The 16,378-nt window shown below is 32.0% G+C and overlaps 1 protein-coding gene across 12 annotated transcripts in view; it reads left to right on the top strand.

The window, feature by feature from the left end:
- Window positions 1-16,378, top strand: part of LOC123718911 (basement membrane-specific heparan sulfate proteoglycan core protein) — a 114,076-nt gene that overhangs the window by 24,369 nt on the left and 73,329 nt on the right. For 9 of the 12 annotated variants that reach the window (XM_045675910.1, XM_045675902.1, XM_045675901.1 and 6 more), the window contains exons 2-10: window positions 6,362-6,491; window positions 8,351-8,423; window positions 9,018-9,097; window positions 10,936-11,098; window positions 11,515-11,687; window positions 12,024-12,158; window positions 12,813-13,106; window positions 13,418-13,492; window positions 13,841-13,954. In XM_045675910.1, the coding sequence (XP_045531866.1) occupies window positions 6,362-6,491; window positions 8,351-8,423; window positions 9,018-9,097; window positions 10,936-11,098; window positions 11,515-11,687; window positions 12,024-12,158; window positions 12,813-13,106; window positions 13,418-13,492; window positions 13,841-13,954 (1,237 nt within the window). The remainder of the gene's footprint in view (window positions 1-6,361; window positions 6,492-8,350; window positions 8,424-9,017; window positions 9,098-10,935; window positions 11,099-11,514; window positions 11,688-12,023; window positions 12,159-12,812; window positions 13,107-13,417; window positions 13,493-13,840; window positions 13,955-16,378) is intronic. The other 3 variants (XM_045675898.1, XM_045675905.1, XM_045675903.1) reach the window with 3 other exon arrangements.

Below are 16,378 nucleotides of genomic sequence, written 5' to 3'. Positions count from 1 at the left end.
TTTGTATTTCTGTGATTTTAAGAATAAATTAGTGTTTTAGTGATCAATATTATTAAAAGCCACTGTATTCAGCATCTACTCAATTCAGTACTTACTTTCGGGGTTTAAAAGGTCGGCACGTGACACATAATAATAACACTCAAATATACGTGTTTACTGCAAGAAACTGTGCAAAATATTTTATACGTATATTAAATTAATATACGTATAAAATTAACTCATATTCTGTCAATTATCACAACAGTCAAAGACATAAAAATTCATTATAAATAACATTAATTTTTAAAGTTTTTATTTCATGTGTATGTAAGTACATATTTTATATTTTATGTTACATTTTATTTTACGTTTTGCATAATATGCAGTACCATACACATACTCACTATAATTAGGTCAAATTTATTTTGTTTAGTAAGCTGTGGGTTGAGTATAAACAATCTGAAGATATTTGAAGAGTACGTGAACGCTGAAGAATTCCCGACTATGAGAAATGAGTTCAAAACCAAAACTTTCCATCTCAATCAGTGCGTTTGCAACGTAGAAGTACATTCAAGATCCGATTTACGTTTTTACGTAAAATCTTTGTCATAAAACAGTATTGTGTCCTTCCCTATTTTAGTACAGCGTTAGGAAGCAATAAACTCTAAATTTAACTAGAACTGTTTAGGCAACGTTCTAAATAACGATACATGTTTCTACAATTTGCTACAAACATCTAGAAAATATTCTAAACTTTGCCGTCTCGTCTGTAATTGCTTCATTAAGAATTTGCTCTGCTTTATCAACTTGCGACATTGGATAGCAGAAAAAATCAGAAGAAATAAATAATATAAAGGTCGTTGACTTGATAACGCACACGCGTGCTGCAAGTTCTGGGTAGATGTTACCGGCGAAACTAAAATTATTTGGTGTCGGAAAGTACGGACGTCGCACCTACTTGATTTTAGAGAAAAATTATCAGTGGAATACCCATGTCTGTATTTGAGCCATCTGGTTTTGGTTCTGAGATGAGAGAGAGAGAACAATGTTATATATTATACATAGTATGGTAATAAATAAATACACATTTACATTTACATACTTTACATTTTTATGGTACTTAAAACAATTTTGTATTGTGAACATTCGAACCACGTTTAACACGTCATTTAATAGCAATTAGATAGTACGTGTTTGTTTTTTTAAATATTATTTAGATATTTTTTTATCTAGTTTGTATTTTATATAGAGCAAGAAAACCATAAAGCAACAATACATTATTCTATGGTAGACGTTTAATTTAATAAATACGTAACTCTATCGCCGACTATTGGAGTGAACACAATTTTCTTTTAGTAATAAATACTGACGAGTTCACTACTTAAATAAGTAATTACGAGTTTTAAAGGCAGTTTTCGAGTTTAAAGGGTACCACGTATGACCACTATATATTTAAAAAAGAAAGTTAACAATAACACAATAACATTTCAGGGATTGCAATAGTTTTATTGGTACTTTTTCTAGTGAAAAATTTCTATATTTTTAATTTTTATTTTTTTTCAAAGTTTTTTGCTATTATATAGTGTAGCCGGTTTAATTACGATGTTTTCCTTCAGTGTTCGAGTGAATGTTAAATGCGCACATAGACAGAAAGTCCTTTGGTGCCCAGGGATCGAACCTACGACTTCAAGGGATGTCGCTCGCCGTATGCCAGCACACCGATAAATACATACATACACCGGTGTATGACAGCGGTGACAGATTATAGACAGATTTAAGGAAGCATAGGGCGGTGAGATTTGCTCCCGCTCAAGGTTAATTAAATGACTTACCTAATACCGAATGAACGAATGTGAATGAATTACAATTCATAGATGTATATGATTTGCTGAGTAGAAATAATCGGCCGGCGCCGGCGCGAAATTTGAGAATATCGCAGTTCTTATTTCTCATAAAGAGAACAATTAAGCCGCGATTTTTATTTATAGTATCCTCACAAGTCTTGATGAGCTTAAATTGTACTTGACCGAATTCTACAGTGTCCATTTACAATTGGCTTTATGTCTCCAAATTTAATATTTGTGTACATCAATTTGTATGATTGGCTTAATAAGTGTGTCGCAATCAACACGTTTGTAGGTTTACGACCTTATGCAAATAATGCTTAACCATTTCTATTGGTGATGTTGCTTTAAATATATTTAGAATGCACCAGAAGATTATTCAATTGTTTATTTATATACGTCAACTCCGTTTTGTATACACTAATTTAGTATAATTGCACTATTTGAACTAGTCTTTATGAAAAGAATAGTATAACTAGTCCAGCCATAAGTTCTGTTACAAATGAAAATGATTTTTTTTATCAAATGATGTAATATTATTAAAATTTATACCTATATATTTATTAAATACTGGAAAGAAATTGTCACATTTGGCTTTTATACAGGCCTTAATATGCTTGGCCACAAATCTATGCATTTACGCACTCTTTCTACGCACTTTTTACTCCCACTGCTACCAAATTTTTTAAGAGACTCCATGTCGCCGGGTAGAGCAGGCCATATCCTCTAAAACTGACATAATTTGAAGTCTAAAGGGTTGAGGTCTCGGCTACATGAGGGCCAGTCTTCCGCTGTTATAAAGTCCGGAACGTTGGTTTCAAGCCAGACTTGGGTAGTTCGTGCCATGTGACCAGTTGCAGAATCCTGCACCTGCAAAAAGTGTGTTGTTGAGAGGTTTCACAACATGATACAAGACTGTATCTTCATACACTTTGGCTGAAGTTTTCACTACTTTTTCACAAAAATGTAGTTTGTGACAACTTAATGAGACACGCCCCACCAAACCATCACTGACGTAGGATGATGACTACGTTGTACCTTTTCGACAGTTCAGCAGCTTCTTTAGAAATATGAGCGTACACTTTTTTTATTTGCTTATTGTAGTGTTCTTCAGTAGTGAATTTGTGTGTGAGTAAATTTTTTACATCGGTAAAAATAACATTTCTCTGCTTATCACGTTTCACTTCACTTCTTTTTAATCAGTCCACTCTCTTTAATTGTAAAGATTAATTTAGGGTATGTCCTGTATGCCGACGCTAATCACCGAGCTTCAGGTTTGCTTTATAATACGCGGCAGAGTCCTATTCCCCGTCCTAGTCCGTGCCCCGATCTTTTCTGGCCTTCGACAGACGAAGTATTGTTGTATCTGTTGATAATACGATATACGAACATACGGCTGATAGCTGGAAGTGTCTGGAATATGACCGACCGCTCCATTCCAGACCCCTTTGGGCAAGGCGATCACTCCATATTGTAATTTGGTAATGAACACAAAAAAATGTGAAATGGCGCAAATCGAAAGTAGTTTTAAAAATAATATACGTATTCCAAATTCAAAATAAATAAAAAGTAAAAAAAAGAGAAAGTTGTTATGTAACAGTATTTAGAGCCAGACTAGTTATATTCGGATGAATCTTTTTATAGATAATATAGTAACAGAAACACACAAACATATTAACCCCTCATTATACTTACAATAAGCCTTAAATTGCTTACAAAAAAGTCATTTTGTTTTACATTATTATCACGTTTACAGTTTATATTAGTACGTTTATTTAAATAAAAAAAAATCGAAAGCAACGTTAAGCCTCGATGTTTTCATGAAAACTCCTGTAAACAAGTGGATTATTCGCGATGCAATGCTTATTATCGATCGTCTTAAGGATCCTGTTTTAATATGCATTGTTTGTGGACCTGTGGTATGATGTTTTTTGTGTTTAAAACTATCTTATGAAATAACAAATATATGTTCACGTAGAACTCTGTTAGACATAGCCTGAGAATTCAGTAAGACCTTGACAAATTTTCTTTATAGCCATGGGAATCCTATCCCATTCGAATTGTTTTTTTTTTGATTTTAGACATGCTGGGGTCCATTAGTACACGGGGTTAAGGCACAATAATACTGCACGCTAATTGATGTTCACATTGTAAATTAACCCCCGTTTCATAAAAACTAAATCATTTTAATTGCATAATACATTCGTATTATAACCACTCAAATAAATACTTAAAAACAAGTGGTACAAGCTATATGACTGAGGCTCGCTATTAGTTTGCAAGTCGCGTTTTCCACACTCGTCTACGGATCATGTCGGACTATATAAAATTGCTGGGGATTTCTCGATGAAGTTGGCTCCCTCCCCCTAATTGCGGCTTACAAAGCTATTTATTTGAGAATCGCGAACGTATTTTGATTAATGACAATTTATAAGAGTGCAATTGTTATGGATTTCCTGTATTCTAAGTTTATTAAAATAGATTTACGTAATTTAGTTTGTTAGTATATTTTTTGTTATATATGTGTTAGACGACAATAAGGTGGACACGAATTTAATAAATAAATTAAAACCCACCGAGTATTCAATTTACATTTTAATAGGTCAATGTTAATAACAATTAATTTTACTCAGAAAACTTTTTTGAATATGGATGAGTGATGTGCAGTTGCTCCAAACTAAAAAGAGGACTCTTGATCACTCAAAGCACTGCTGGCCCGAAGGTCCGGAAAGTCCTTCGAGAGGTCAACACTTAGTGTGATTCAGGTTATCATCACATTGTAGCCTGAGTAATCGCTACAGGCATAAGCCAAGACGACAACGCACAGAATACCTATTCCTACATAAATAAAAATGTGCGCGTGTACTAGTATACACACGTAAGAAGTGAAAACTTCTTTATGACCTTATTGTTCGAAAAATGATCTACTATATGCAACTTTACAGAACTTGATTAGATAAAGTTTAACAAAAGGCTTTTATATCATAGACAAGAATACAAATAATACAATAATACAACCTATAAGATTATAACAGAACTTCATTAATTGTAATAGAATTATTACTATCATTGTTATCATTATTATATATTTTTGTTATTAATGGCTTCGAATCTCTTCAAATCAACCGTGGTAGAGATAAAAATAAGATGGCGCATATCTGAAAAATGTGACGCGTAACTGAATAATGTGACGCGTAACCGAAAAATGTGACGGTACATTTTTTTACAACGCCGATAAAGAAGATTCACTTCTCCCTCCCCTATTTTTTGATGTATATATTTCTGTCGCGAAGTTAAAAGTTTTACTCTTGTCTGATTTGTCTTTGATTTTTTTATAAAGTGGCGACTAGTGCTTACGTGTAGAAATATTATTGCTTATACCAATTTAAACCGACTCAAACTATTTCTCTCTCAACTCTCTCTTCTCTCAAATCTTTTTGCAGTAATAGCGCTGTATGTAACTCAAGTTGAATAATATGACTTAGTCTTTTTGGATAAAAGTAGTAACATATTATGAGGGTATACTTTTATTTAACCTGCTCTGTGCTTTCTGGTTACCGCCCATGAGATATAACGACTGCAAATATATCTTCGCTTAAATAAGCTAAGGGAAATGGGAGAAAAGAATGCATATAAGGAAGTTAAATATATCTAATTGTAAATCCTTCAATTTCTTATATATACTGTGGTATAAGTAGAGGATTAGGAATGTTATGTGATTGGGATTTGGTGACCGTAGTATTATTTTGCCACCGGGCGGTTGTCAAATCCAAATCGTTACTTGGGCGGGGCAAGCGCGCGCCGGCCAATCCTAACACTCTCTTGTACTTACCTATTCTTGGAGACATCCCAAAATATCTACCTTGTAATTATATAGCATGTATATACTGAGGTTAAACAGGAAAAACTGAATGGAACTTTATTCCACCCCATGTTGAAACAGTTTTACGTATGAAATCTTCGTTATAAATACGATAACGATAAAGGCCCTTTGGAGTAAAAACTCTAACATTGCTTATTAAAAATGTGATTTATATAGTATTTCCTAGTCTTTAAAGGGACGAAAGGACTTTTGTATCGGCATCCCATATCGTTGTGCTATATATGAAAGACAGTGGAATTAATGCCGGAAAGTTAATATCCACCTTAAGCAAACCTAACAATAAAACTTCTTTTCTATTTTATCATAAATATACGTTGATATATGATACTTTGTTGATACTTGATCACACAGTTACCTGGAAAGAAATTGAATTGACGGGATAATAAATCTATGTTATTATATAAGTCTGTCGCTCCGTCTTCCTGCCATAGCTTATGTCATGCCATAGAATTTTAAGAATCTTATTTTGTACCCAAGTAGGGGTCATTCCTAACTCCAACTAAATTTGCTGGAATCTCGGAACCATCTTGTCAAAGTTAAATAATTTATATAAAACCAATGTTCAAAGAATAGTTGGAATAGCAGTAATAGATTAATTGAAGAATATTCCAATTATATCACAACCTATTCTAAATTGTAAATTTTATAATTTCAGGTGTCAAAGGCAGAGGATATCTATTGGGAAGGGGAAAATGAAGCTTCAAATGAGTTCTTAGAAGTGGATACCGGAGACCTAGGCATCGGTAAACATCTAGAGAGGCTAAAACGACAATTAAATTTCTTTTGTAAGTATATTTTATTTATTGATACATATAAATATACATAATTCCAGGCCTTTAACAATCTATTTATGTAATAAAAAATCTACTTATGCTGTTTTCTTGTTAGTTATTTTTATTTCGAGAGTCCATTCTTGGTACCTATTTTGACGTCCATTATTATGGTGGCAATCACGACAACTATATATGTTTAAAGAACTTTATTTCTCATTACAAAATTATATTTTATTTACATGAGAATCATTATGTATATACGAGCGAGATACACGTCCAAATTTCAGTCTAGTAGATTCACTCTGACATGTATTTTTACTGCCCTTTTGAATTTGTTAAACGCGCTAATATTGCGAATTTTAGATGGTAATTGATTAAATAGTTGCACACCCTCATACCTAATTGACCTCTTCAAATAATTTGTGCGCTGCTTCGGCAAGATATGCAAACTCGCTCGACGAGTGTTGCGTGTTGTGTTGTGTGTTTGATTTTTTTTAATGATAAGCTATTATGGAAAGAGTTATTTTTTTTAAATTAAGATACAGGTGCTATAAACATATAATTGTTTAATCGGCATAATTTTGGTTTCTTGGTAAATTTTAAAAGTCCGTGTTAAAAAATATATCTGAATAGTGCTTTTATTAATTTATTTTGTAGTGCTTGTAAGTTTGTAGTAATTATTTTTTTGTATGCTGTACCCCATATTTCAATTAAATATATAAAATGGGGCTTGACTAAAGAATTATACATTAAATCTGGTCTGTAATTACCGGGGTCAGTTTTAGGGCCTTTATGCAGCAGTTTATTAAAGCAGATCGAGAGATATAATTGATAATACATTAATTTATGGTTTTAGTGTTGATTCCATCTATTCCAGTACTACAATTTGTTTCTAGTATTTTTATTAAATTGGTGATTTCAAGTGATGAGAATGGATTAAAGTTAGATATGTCAGCGTTAAGACTTTGAGGAGGGGCTAGTGTAAAATTAGTGTGAAATTGTGTTGGTATTTCATTAGCTAGTTTTAGCCCTATAGTTGCAAACTATGTATCAAAAGCTGCACAAATATCGGTTTCCTTGAGTTTCTTCTGTTGTTCTTTTGTGTCTATTATAAGTTTTGAAGGTGTGCAATCTTTGTTTAATTTGTTACTAGCCAATTTATTTTTTAGTCCAATTTTTTTGGGGTTTTTAGCGTGTTTAACAAATTCGTTGAAGAAGTAAGTATCTTTAGTTTCTTTTATTTTTCTTTTGACCGTGTCTCTTGCAGTAGTACATTGTTCTTGAACAGCTATATTTTAGGATCTTTTTTCAGTGCAGCCCATAGTTGGTTTCTAAAATTAATTGCACTAATAACTTCTCCACTTATCCAATCTTTTTGAGGTAGATTAAGTATCTTTTTTTTACTTGTTTGCATTTCCTTACACAGTAGTTTGGTATGAGTACGATATGAACAGTTTTAGAAATTGTCTTTAAAATGCATTGGAATTCATCAAATTTGCCTTTTACTCGGATACTCTTAGCATTAAGGTATAAAAACGATAAGCGTGACTTGTGCAGTTGTAGCTGATGAGCTTTTGCAAAACTTCATAGTTATTCATATCTGTGTTAAGGCGTTTGGTTGTGTTATTACTTCGAGTTTTTTGAATACATGTATTCATAACACTCATTTTCAGTTCAGAGGACTTTATCCTCACTAATAAATATTTAGAAATCGTGAACGCCATAACATAACCATAAGGGGACGTATAAATCCGTGAAAATACATGAAAGTAAATTGAACACTTTCATAGCTCGTGTAATTAATGCAAGCATCAACAAGTTGGTGTTCGCTAAGTAATTATTGCAATAACATAATTCTAATAACATTCCAGCATTTTTCTCAACAACGACGCCTCCACCAGCTGAGGCCAATGAGAGCGTCACCGAAGACGATGAAGATATTGGGTAATATTATTTATGAATTAAACTAAAATTTTACATTATACTGATCAGTTTCTAGTTCAGATCTATTTCAAATGTTCAAATAAATTTGTCAACTACATCAAGATGCAATTAGATTAATAGAAAAAAATCATTAGGGATCTATTGAAGTGGAAGCACTGCCAGCTATTTATAACATTACGTCTACACATAGCCTAAAATACAGACCATATAAGTTACGGAAGGCTGGCACAAACAATTATTTATTTAAAACCAGCACACATTGCTGAATAATATGAACATTTTTTTTTCTTATGTAATAGGAGGCAGACGGGCAGGACGCTCATCTAATGTTAAGTGATACCGCCGCCGCCCATGGACACATTGCCAGAAGGCTTGCAAGTGCATTGACGGACTTATAAGACTTGGTACGCTCTTTTCTTGAAGGAAGTCGAATTGGTGTAATTTAAACATATCACGAATCTTTACGTTGTACTGATCTGATGTCCGTTTTCGTCGCAGGTTATATATTTGTATTGAAACAATGCAATGAGACTGGATAGTAAATATTACAGAAAATTTTAATTCTTTTTCAAATAAGTTAAAAATCAATTTCAGAAATAAGTACGAAGATGTGGAAAACGAGGTCGATGGGGGATCTGGAGTTCCCGATCGAACAGAACCTGAACCAAAAGAAAGTAAGCATTATATTATATTACCTTGATACTTGACATTGTTGTATTCTACCTTGTGTTGTGTCTTCATGTGTTTCGGGTAAATCAAACACGTCACACACAGAATTGTGAATTATTGTGAATTGGTGAATTTAATTTGCATAGTTTAATTTATTTTAATAAGGGTTAAAATTAAACAAAAATATTAAGAAAATGTATTATCACTTAATTTCTAGCACCATTATAGTAAAATAAAAACAAATAATAAGAAAATTCAAACGCTTAATAATTTCAGCATAAAAGTGTAATCACGGTCTGGAATAGCATTTAACTATATTGAAAATCTACTAAATTATATTGAATAAGTAAAATATTGTACATTTATGTTACCTTAATAATAATAATACATTAAATTTATTTATTTAAAGCTAATAAATCTAAAGTTAAAAGCAATAATATAAAATAAAAAAATGGAGTAAGTTGCCAATAATTTTATTGTTTTTCGAAGTAATCTACGTCACGCAAACAGCGATTGACATACCAGTCTGCAGTAACTGTCCTTCCATCTTCTAGCACAACTGTCGCGAAATGACCTTTCCGACCAAAGAATGAGGCAATCATCTTTTTTCCTTGACTTCTTTCTTTCTTAGTTGGCCGATCCTCAAAAGGCAACACCCACTGAGCTGATTGTCTTTTGGTTTCGGGTTCGTAGCAATTTATCCAGCTTTCATCACCTATGACGATGTCAAATACAGCATTTGAGTCACCGTCGTTGAACTTATCTAACGTTTGGCGACACCAGTTCATGCGAAGGTGTTTCTGGTCGTCAGGTAAAGTATGGGGAATCCATCTTGTACAAAGCTTTCTGCCGCCTAAATGTTCGTGTAATATTTTTTGAACTTGACTCATAGTAATGCCTAGGCTTTCCCGTATCTGCTAATAGATCACTCTCTTATCCTCCTCTATCATGCCGCGCACAACACTGATGTTATATTCAGTAGTCGCTGTTAGAGGACGTCACTCACGCGGATCATCATTGAGATTGCTACGTCCACGCTTAAACTCGTTAAATCAATTGTAAATAGTGACCTATCATAGCTCTGTTGTTGAGTAAGCCCACAACGAAGTCCTAATAATTGACCGAAAATTTTCTAATAAAGAGAGTTCTTAAATTGAAAATCAAAAATGTTTTCATTAGCAATGTTTCTAACTGGGCAGTTCTAAACATTTTCAGTGTTACCCACGTATAAGCGTCCGACTCCCACACCTGACGTCGTGCGTTCGAATCACGAGTACCAATGGATTTCCTTTCTATGTGTACAGTATACTCCCATAAAACCCCAAAACCTACGACATGTCTCAGGCACAGATGACAGATAGTAGGTGTACTTGTCCGTGAAAATTAAAACGGAATGCGCGGCCAAGACCTCTATACTTATAGGGTTATTAACCATGAAAAACTATAACTTAATTACTATTCAGGCTTTCTTATACTATCCTGGAAAAGTATGAAAAATTATATTGAATTACATTTAAAATATCACCAATGGCAGGCCTTACTTCATTCTACTACAGGACCACGGACTGGTTCAGCCACAAAACTTCATTTAATGAGTTTAGTTAAATATGTACAAGAATATAAAAATGTATATACAAAGTTTTTATAAATCCAATCCCCAATGGTGCATAGACTAACAAGTTTATGCGTAATAGATTTTTTTGCAAGGGTTCTTCACAATTTACTCTACTGATATCCAATATCCGAGTTGGGAACAGAAAGTTTTAGTTAAAACTATGTCTGTATAATGTAGATATGTGTAGAAAGAATATTTTTGTGCTCTAGAAAAGCTAATATATTTCAGAAACTCTACGAGTAACATTTGTGGTAAGGGAGCCTTATCAAACGAATTACTCGAACAGAGATTCGTTGGAATTCCAAAACTTCTCGAAGTCTTTAGCTGAGGCCGTTAATGCTGTGTTTAGAGACTTACCTGGGACCCATAGAGCAAGTTTAGTTAGGATTCAGTAAGTATTTGATGTATTACACAAAAATCCAACCACCAAATCTTATAATAATTAGTGTATAATACAAGAAATGATAACTTTTAAATATATTTTGTAGTGATTATTTATATTTAGCATTTATTTCATTATTGTTTGGATTAATAAATCATAAGCAAGGATCTGTATTTTATAAAAACTTATGCTTAAAGAAAAATACATAAATAAACGTATTTAGAAATATTAGAAATTAGTAGCCAATGAGAGACTACTGTCTCGTCACTTGTCTTGCTGACTTGTGTACAGCTCTTAAAAGAACTACTTAATAAATAATTTAATACATTCTAATATATTAAAGTAGTACGTACACACACTAATAATACATACATATGTAAATGAAAAAATATATGTGGTTTATTCACGATATTAACGTATTACAGATCCAGAGCAACGGATGAATTCTCCTGTAAAGTGACAATTGAGATTGTCACCACAGGCTACGATGACACCGAGAAGATTGCTGAAATTCTTCAAGACCATATCCAAAAGAAGATGAAACTTGGTGATGTCGTTGTCAGCGATGAAGACTTTAGTGCTATTGTCATTGATCCAGGTTTGGTCTTATTAAAAAAGTATTAAACTTCAGTAAGACATTCATTCATTAATTAGATGAGTATGTCAAATATGTCACCTTCACTATGGTGTTAGTGTTTTTGGAGAGAAGGTTTATAATGAAACATCAAAAATGGAGCGATTGTAAATATTTTAGATGTTGCCGGTTGAAAAAGTACAATACAACGAATATGGTTATCAAAGTTATTTATTTTTTACTATAGTTTTAATTGTGTAGTATCAAATTGAAAATGTTAATAAATCTCACAGAATTGCAAATTTTCCCAAAAAAAATGCGCACTACAGAATCTACAATTGGCCATTTTCCATTCCTTAGCATATAGTACGCCCCTTGATTCATGCTCCGTGGATCAGTTGACTTGCTCAGACGGTAGATGTGTACCGGGAACAGCAAGATGCGATGGAAACAGAGACTGTGCCGATAATTCAGATGAAATTGGCTGTCCTTATGGTATTCTGATATTTTCCAAATTTTTTTCAAAATTATATCTGTTTTTTTCTTATAAATGTATTTATTCTGTAGCATTTTTTTAATGTATGTGGTATTTACGTATGTATATTACAAAATATATATAAACGTATTGTAAATGAGCTTTGAATAGTGAAAATTTGGTGATTGACATGAAAGGTAAAAATACATTAATTATCACACAAAACGATAAATTAAACAAAAATCAATCTAGTTTATATATCTTACGGCTTCTGAATTTAATTCAGTGGGTAGATAAAAACCAGACAGTGTCCCTTGTACAGACAAGTCATTGGACAAAAACTTCTATGTGCTTCCGTTTCATAACTCGTTCATTTTCATGTGAAATCGCATCTGAGTAATATTAAGTATAAATTAAGCTAGAAAATGGTAATTTAGATTTTCTGATTACGTGTATAACGTTTGCTTTACCATTTTTATCTTAACTAACTATGTCATCATATACTATTTTTTTGTGATTATACCCCCACGTATTACATGAATTTTAATATTCATTTTCGTATTCAGAAATGCTTAACACAGCTTTATAATTATATCCTATCCTAATTTATATATAAATCAGTATTTTAGTTATATGTATAATTTTGTTTATTTGAACTTATTTTTTTATGCAAGAAGATAACAACAACCAAGAACAGGATCGATATGATCCGGAAGACCCAGATGACAACAAAAATGATGATCAGTTTGGACCTGAAAGTCCCGATGACGATTATCCTAATCCAGAAGTAAATGAAAATACGCCAGGCCCATACAATGCTAATGAAAGGGAAGATGTGCTTATATCTTCAGATGGTAAACCCAGAGACGAAAATAACGAAGTTAATGATCCTTATGAAAATGAGAATGATGATGATAACTTTATAATTACTAAAGACAAAAATCAAGTTGGAGAATCCCCCAACGGAGGTATTATTTTGTTCTTTTTTTAAGTTTTTTATTTGTTTTTATCAAAGAAGTAAAATACAAACATATAGAAATACAAACAGGTAAACAGACCTATTTATGGCTAAGCGAAGTCAGTACCTGAAATTTCGTAAACTGTAATTTCATTGTATCTTTACAAACATATTTGCATAGTACAGTTACTGTACCAAAAGAACTTGCAATTCTATAGATTATATATCCAGAGAAAGGTTTATCAGTTTCAGTAAAAGGCTTTGTAGGCTGTACTATTTTCGTTTGTTTTTAATTTTTGTTTTTGTTTCTTTTACTTAAAGACAGGGGAGACACACCTGATTTGCAACCAACAGACACTGCAACGGACTATCCAGGCTTGGACGAAACATCAGAAAGTATGTACCACGTTTGTAAACACACCTGTAATAGGTGAATAGAAGAGACATAGGAAAATACACGGAACGAAAAGTCAATGGAAACCTTTTTAAGCCAGTTATACTAGTCCCGATATTCATGGCTACATAACTACAACAGTGGAATAATTAACAAATAATCAATTAATTAAGCTTACTGCTCAGTTGATATGATGCTAGTGTCACAAAATTTTAATTGTATAGTTGCATTTGAAATGAGTTCACTGTTGCATTTAGACCTATGTGTGACTTAGAGTTGTTTATAAATACAGGACAAAAAATATAGTCCATGAAAATTAAATCTCTTATACAAGACACCTTTGTCTACAGCTTGTCCAGAGAATGCAATGCGTTGTGATGAGACCCGCTGCGTCCCAAATGCAAAACGTTGTGACCAATACAGAGACTGCAACGATGGAGCTGATGAAGAGGGATGTCCAGATGGTGAGTAGTTAACTCAATTAAAGTAAATTAAAAATTAACATTAGTAAATAAAATTGGTGATCGTCAAATTCATCACGTGGTGCATTCGTGGAGAAGGTAATATATGTTAGCTTCAAGAATCAAGTCTAACTCCGCCTATCTATACGTGAATGGTTGAATCGTTTGTTACAGATTATTTCACTTGATTCGTTTGCTGTCTTACTTGTTCAGTATGGATAATGAATCCATTTATATTATACATACATTTGAATTATGACTACTATACAATAAAAGCTTTGTCCTTCAAGCATCTTTAAAAAATATTTTGGCTGTACGTAATTAAATACCACTTTTTTTACTGTAACTATCGAAATATATATATATATACATATACATACATAGTGAATATAGAACAATTTACAAATTAATTAACCATTTTGACCGAAAATCGAACTTTATATCCCAGGCGACACTGACTTTTAGATAAACGGTCTCTAAACTAAATACGGTCTTAACCACACGTATATTATGTTTATTGATGGAAATTGTTTTCTTTGAAAACTAAATAATTTGTATTCACAGTTTTTATTGTTAATCAACTGTTTATTTTTTCCTTTAGCGTGTAAAACTTTTCTTACATTAATTGACACAGTACTTCTTGTAAGAATAATAACTAAAGAAGCAGCTTTAGTGGTTATTCTTACCGTACGTTGAAGATTCATTCCTGTCACACTCAATAAAGATTGCCGTTACTCATTACTAACTAGTGGTGGTGGTATACTATTTGAATGGATCTTAATGGTACATAAAATTAATTTATCGTCGATTAAGATAGGATTGATTTCAATCACAATGCGGAACCGACCTAATTGAAAATGGCAGTCTTGCGTATTCTTACGCAATAAAATATACTATTTAAAGAATCAATCAAATTTATTGGTTTAAAAATCAAATATAAAACTTGCTAGAACAATGATTAATTTTATTGAAGACATTTTCAATTCGTTGTCATTACGACTGCGTTGATATATAAAGCAGGACGTAGGCTTAAATATGTACAATATAATACAGCTATTAAAGAACCGATTGATCTATACTATTCATCGTAATAAAATATCAACATTTCTAACAATTTTATTTTCGAAATATGAGTATAAATCAAGGCGCTTACAATATATTTTTCATTTCTCATTGTGTTCTTCATTTTCAAATACTAACACAAACTTTGTAGAAAGGCATAAGCTTTTAGTTGCTTAATATAATTTGAATAAAGTTTATAAATAAACAAGAGCTAGTCATTGTATACAAATGTATATATTCCTATTTCATAATTGACAAGCAATTGTATTAAACTAAACAGCGTAATGCTCTCATTAAGGAATGTCGAGTGCACCAGAAATCTCAAGTACTGTGTACAGTGTATAATTATTACATAAACAATTCTAGTATGCTCTTCAGTGCGTATCGTGGGATAAAATTCTATTACCTCGAAATATTCATTAATTTCTTCGTACACAAACTAAATTATTTGTACCAAGCGATATGATTCCCAGAAACCAACGTAATTTTCTCATTGGTATAGTCTTTATTTTATCAATCTTCATTTGTTTTGCCTTATTATAGCGTAGACAAAATGTGACAAGAAGAGCCGAATTAGTACTGTAGTTTTCAGAATTATTTTCATAATTAAAGCTTTAGTAATTAATCCATTTGGTAATTAATTGTTTAGATTACATTATTAGTATAAGTATTAAAAATTAAAATATGTCTTGTTAGTGTTCTAGTATTTGTATTTGTTTGGATCCTTTTAGGGTAAAAGTCTCCTCCATATTTTTAAATTTCTCTTTGTCTCAAGCAAGTTTCATCCAGGTTTTACCCGCTAGTTTTTCGGTCATATGTCCATCATACATATTCTTTTGTCGTCCATACATTTCTTTACAGTAGGTCCAATCCATTTTGTGGTTAGTGTCAATACGCAAAAAGTTATTGAAACAAAAACATATAATATATCGAATACAGGAATGAAATTTACGTAATAAAATAATTATTTTAATGGTCTATTAATTAACTATTATTAAATTATGTTTATAATAATTTTTAAAGGGTCTTTCTTATCTTAAATAAATATGATAAGCCTTGTAAATAAAAATGTATTGATATAAAAAATACGATAATATTTTAATTGAAAATTACAGACTCAAATATTACCAAAGAATATTAGCCTAACATTATTCCTATGTCATATTCAGACAATGAGAATGGAATCAGGGTAACAACGTTTAAAAATCGAAAATACTTAAAATAAAAATCCCATACAGATGCCAGTTAATTTATTTTAAAAGTAGATCTGAATCTATTCAAACATCTTGTTAAACTGGAGCCCATAATAATGTATAACGTCCCATTACATCGTTCAATTTCAAAGTAATTTTCAAACCAACAATA

The sequence above is a fragment of the Pieris brassicae genome, chromosome Z, assembly GCF_905147105.1.
Source record: "Pieris brassicae chromosome Z, ilPieBrab1.1, whole genome shotgun sequence".
NCBI classification, from domain to species: Eukaryota; Metazoa; Arthropoda; class Insecta; order Lepidoptera; family Pieridae; genus Pieris; species Pieris brassicae.
This window is presented reverse-complemented; position numbering and strand designations above follow the sequence as displayed.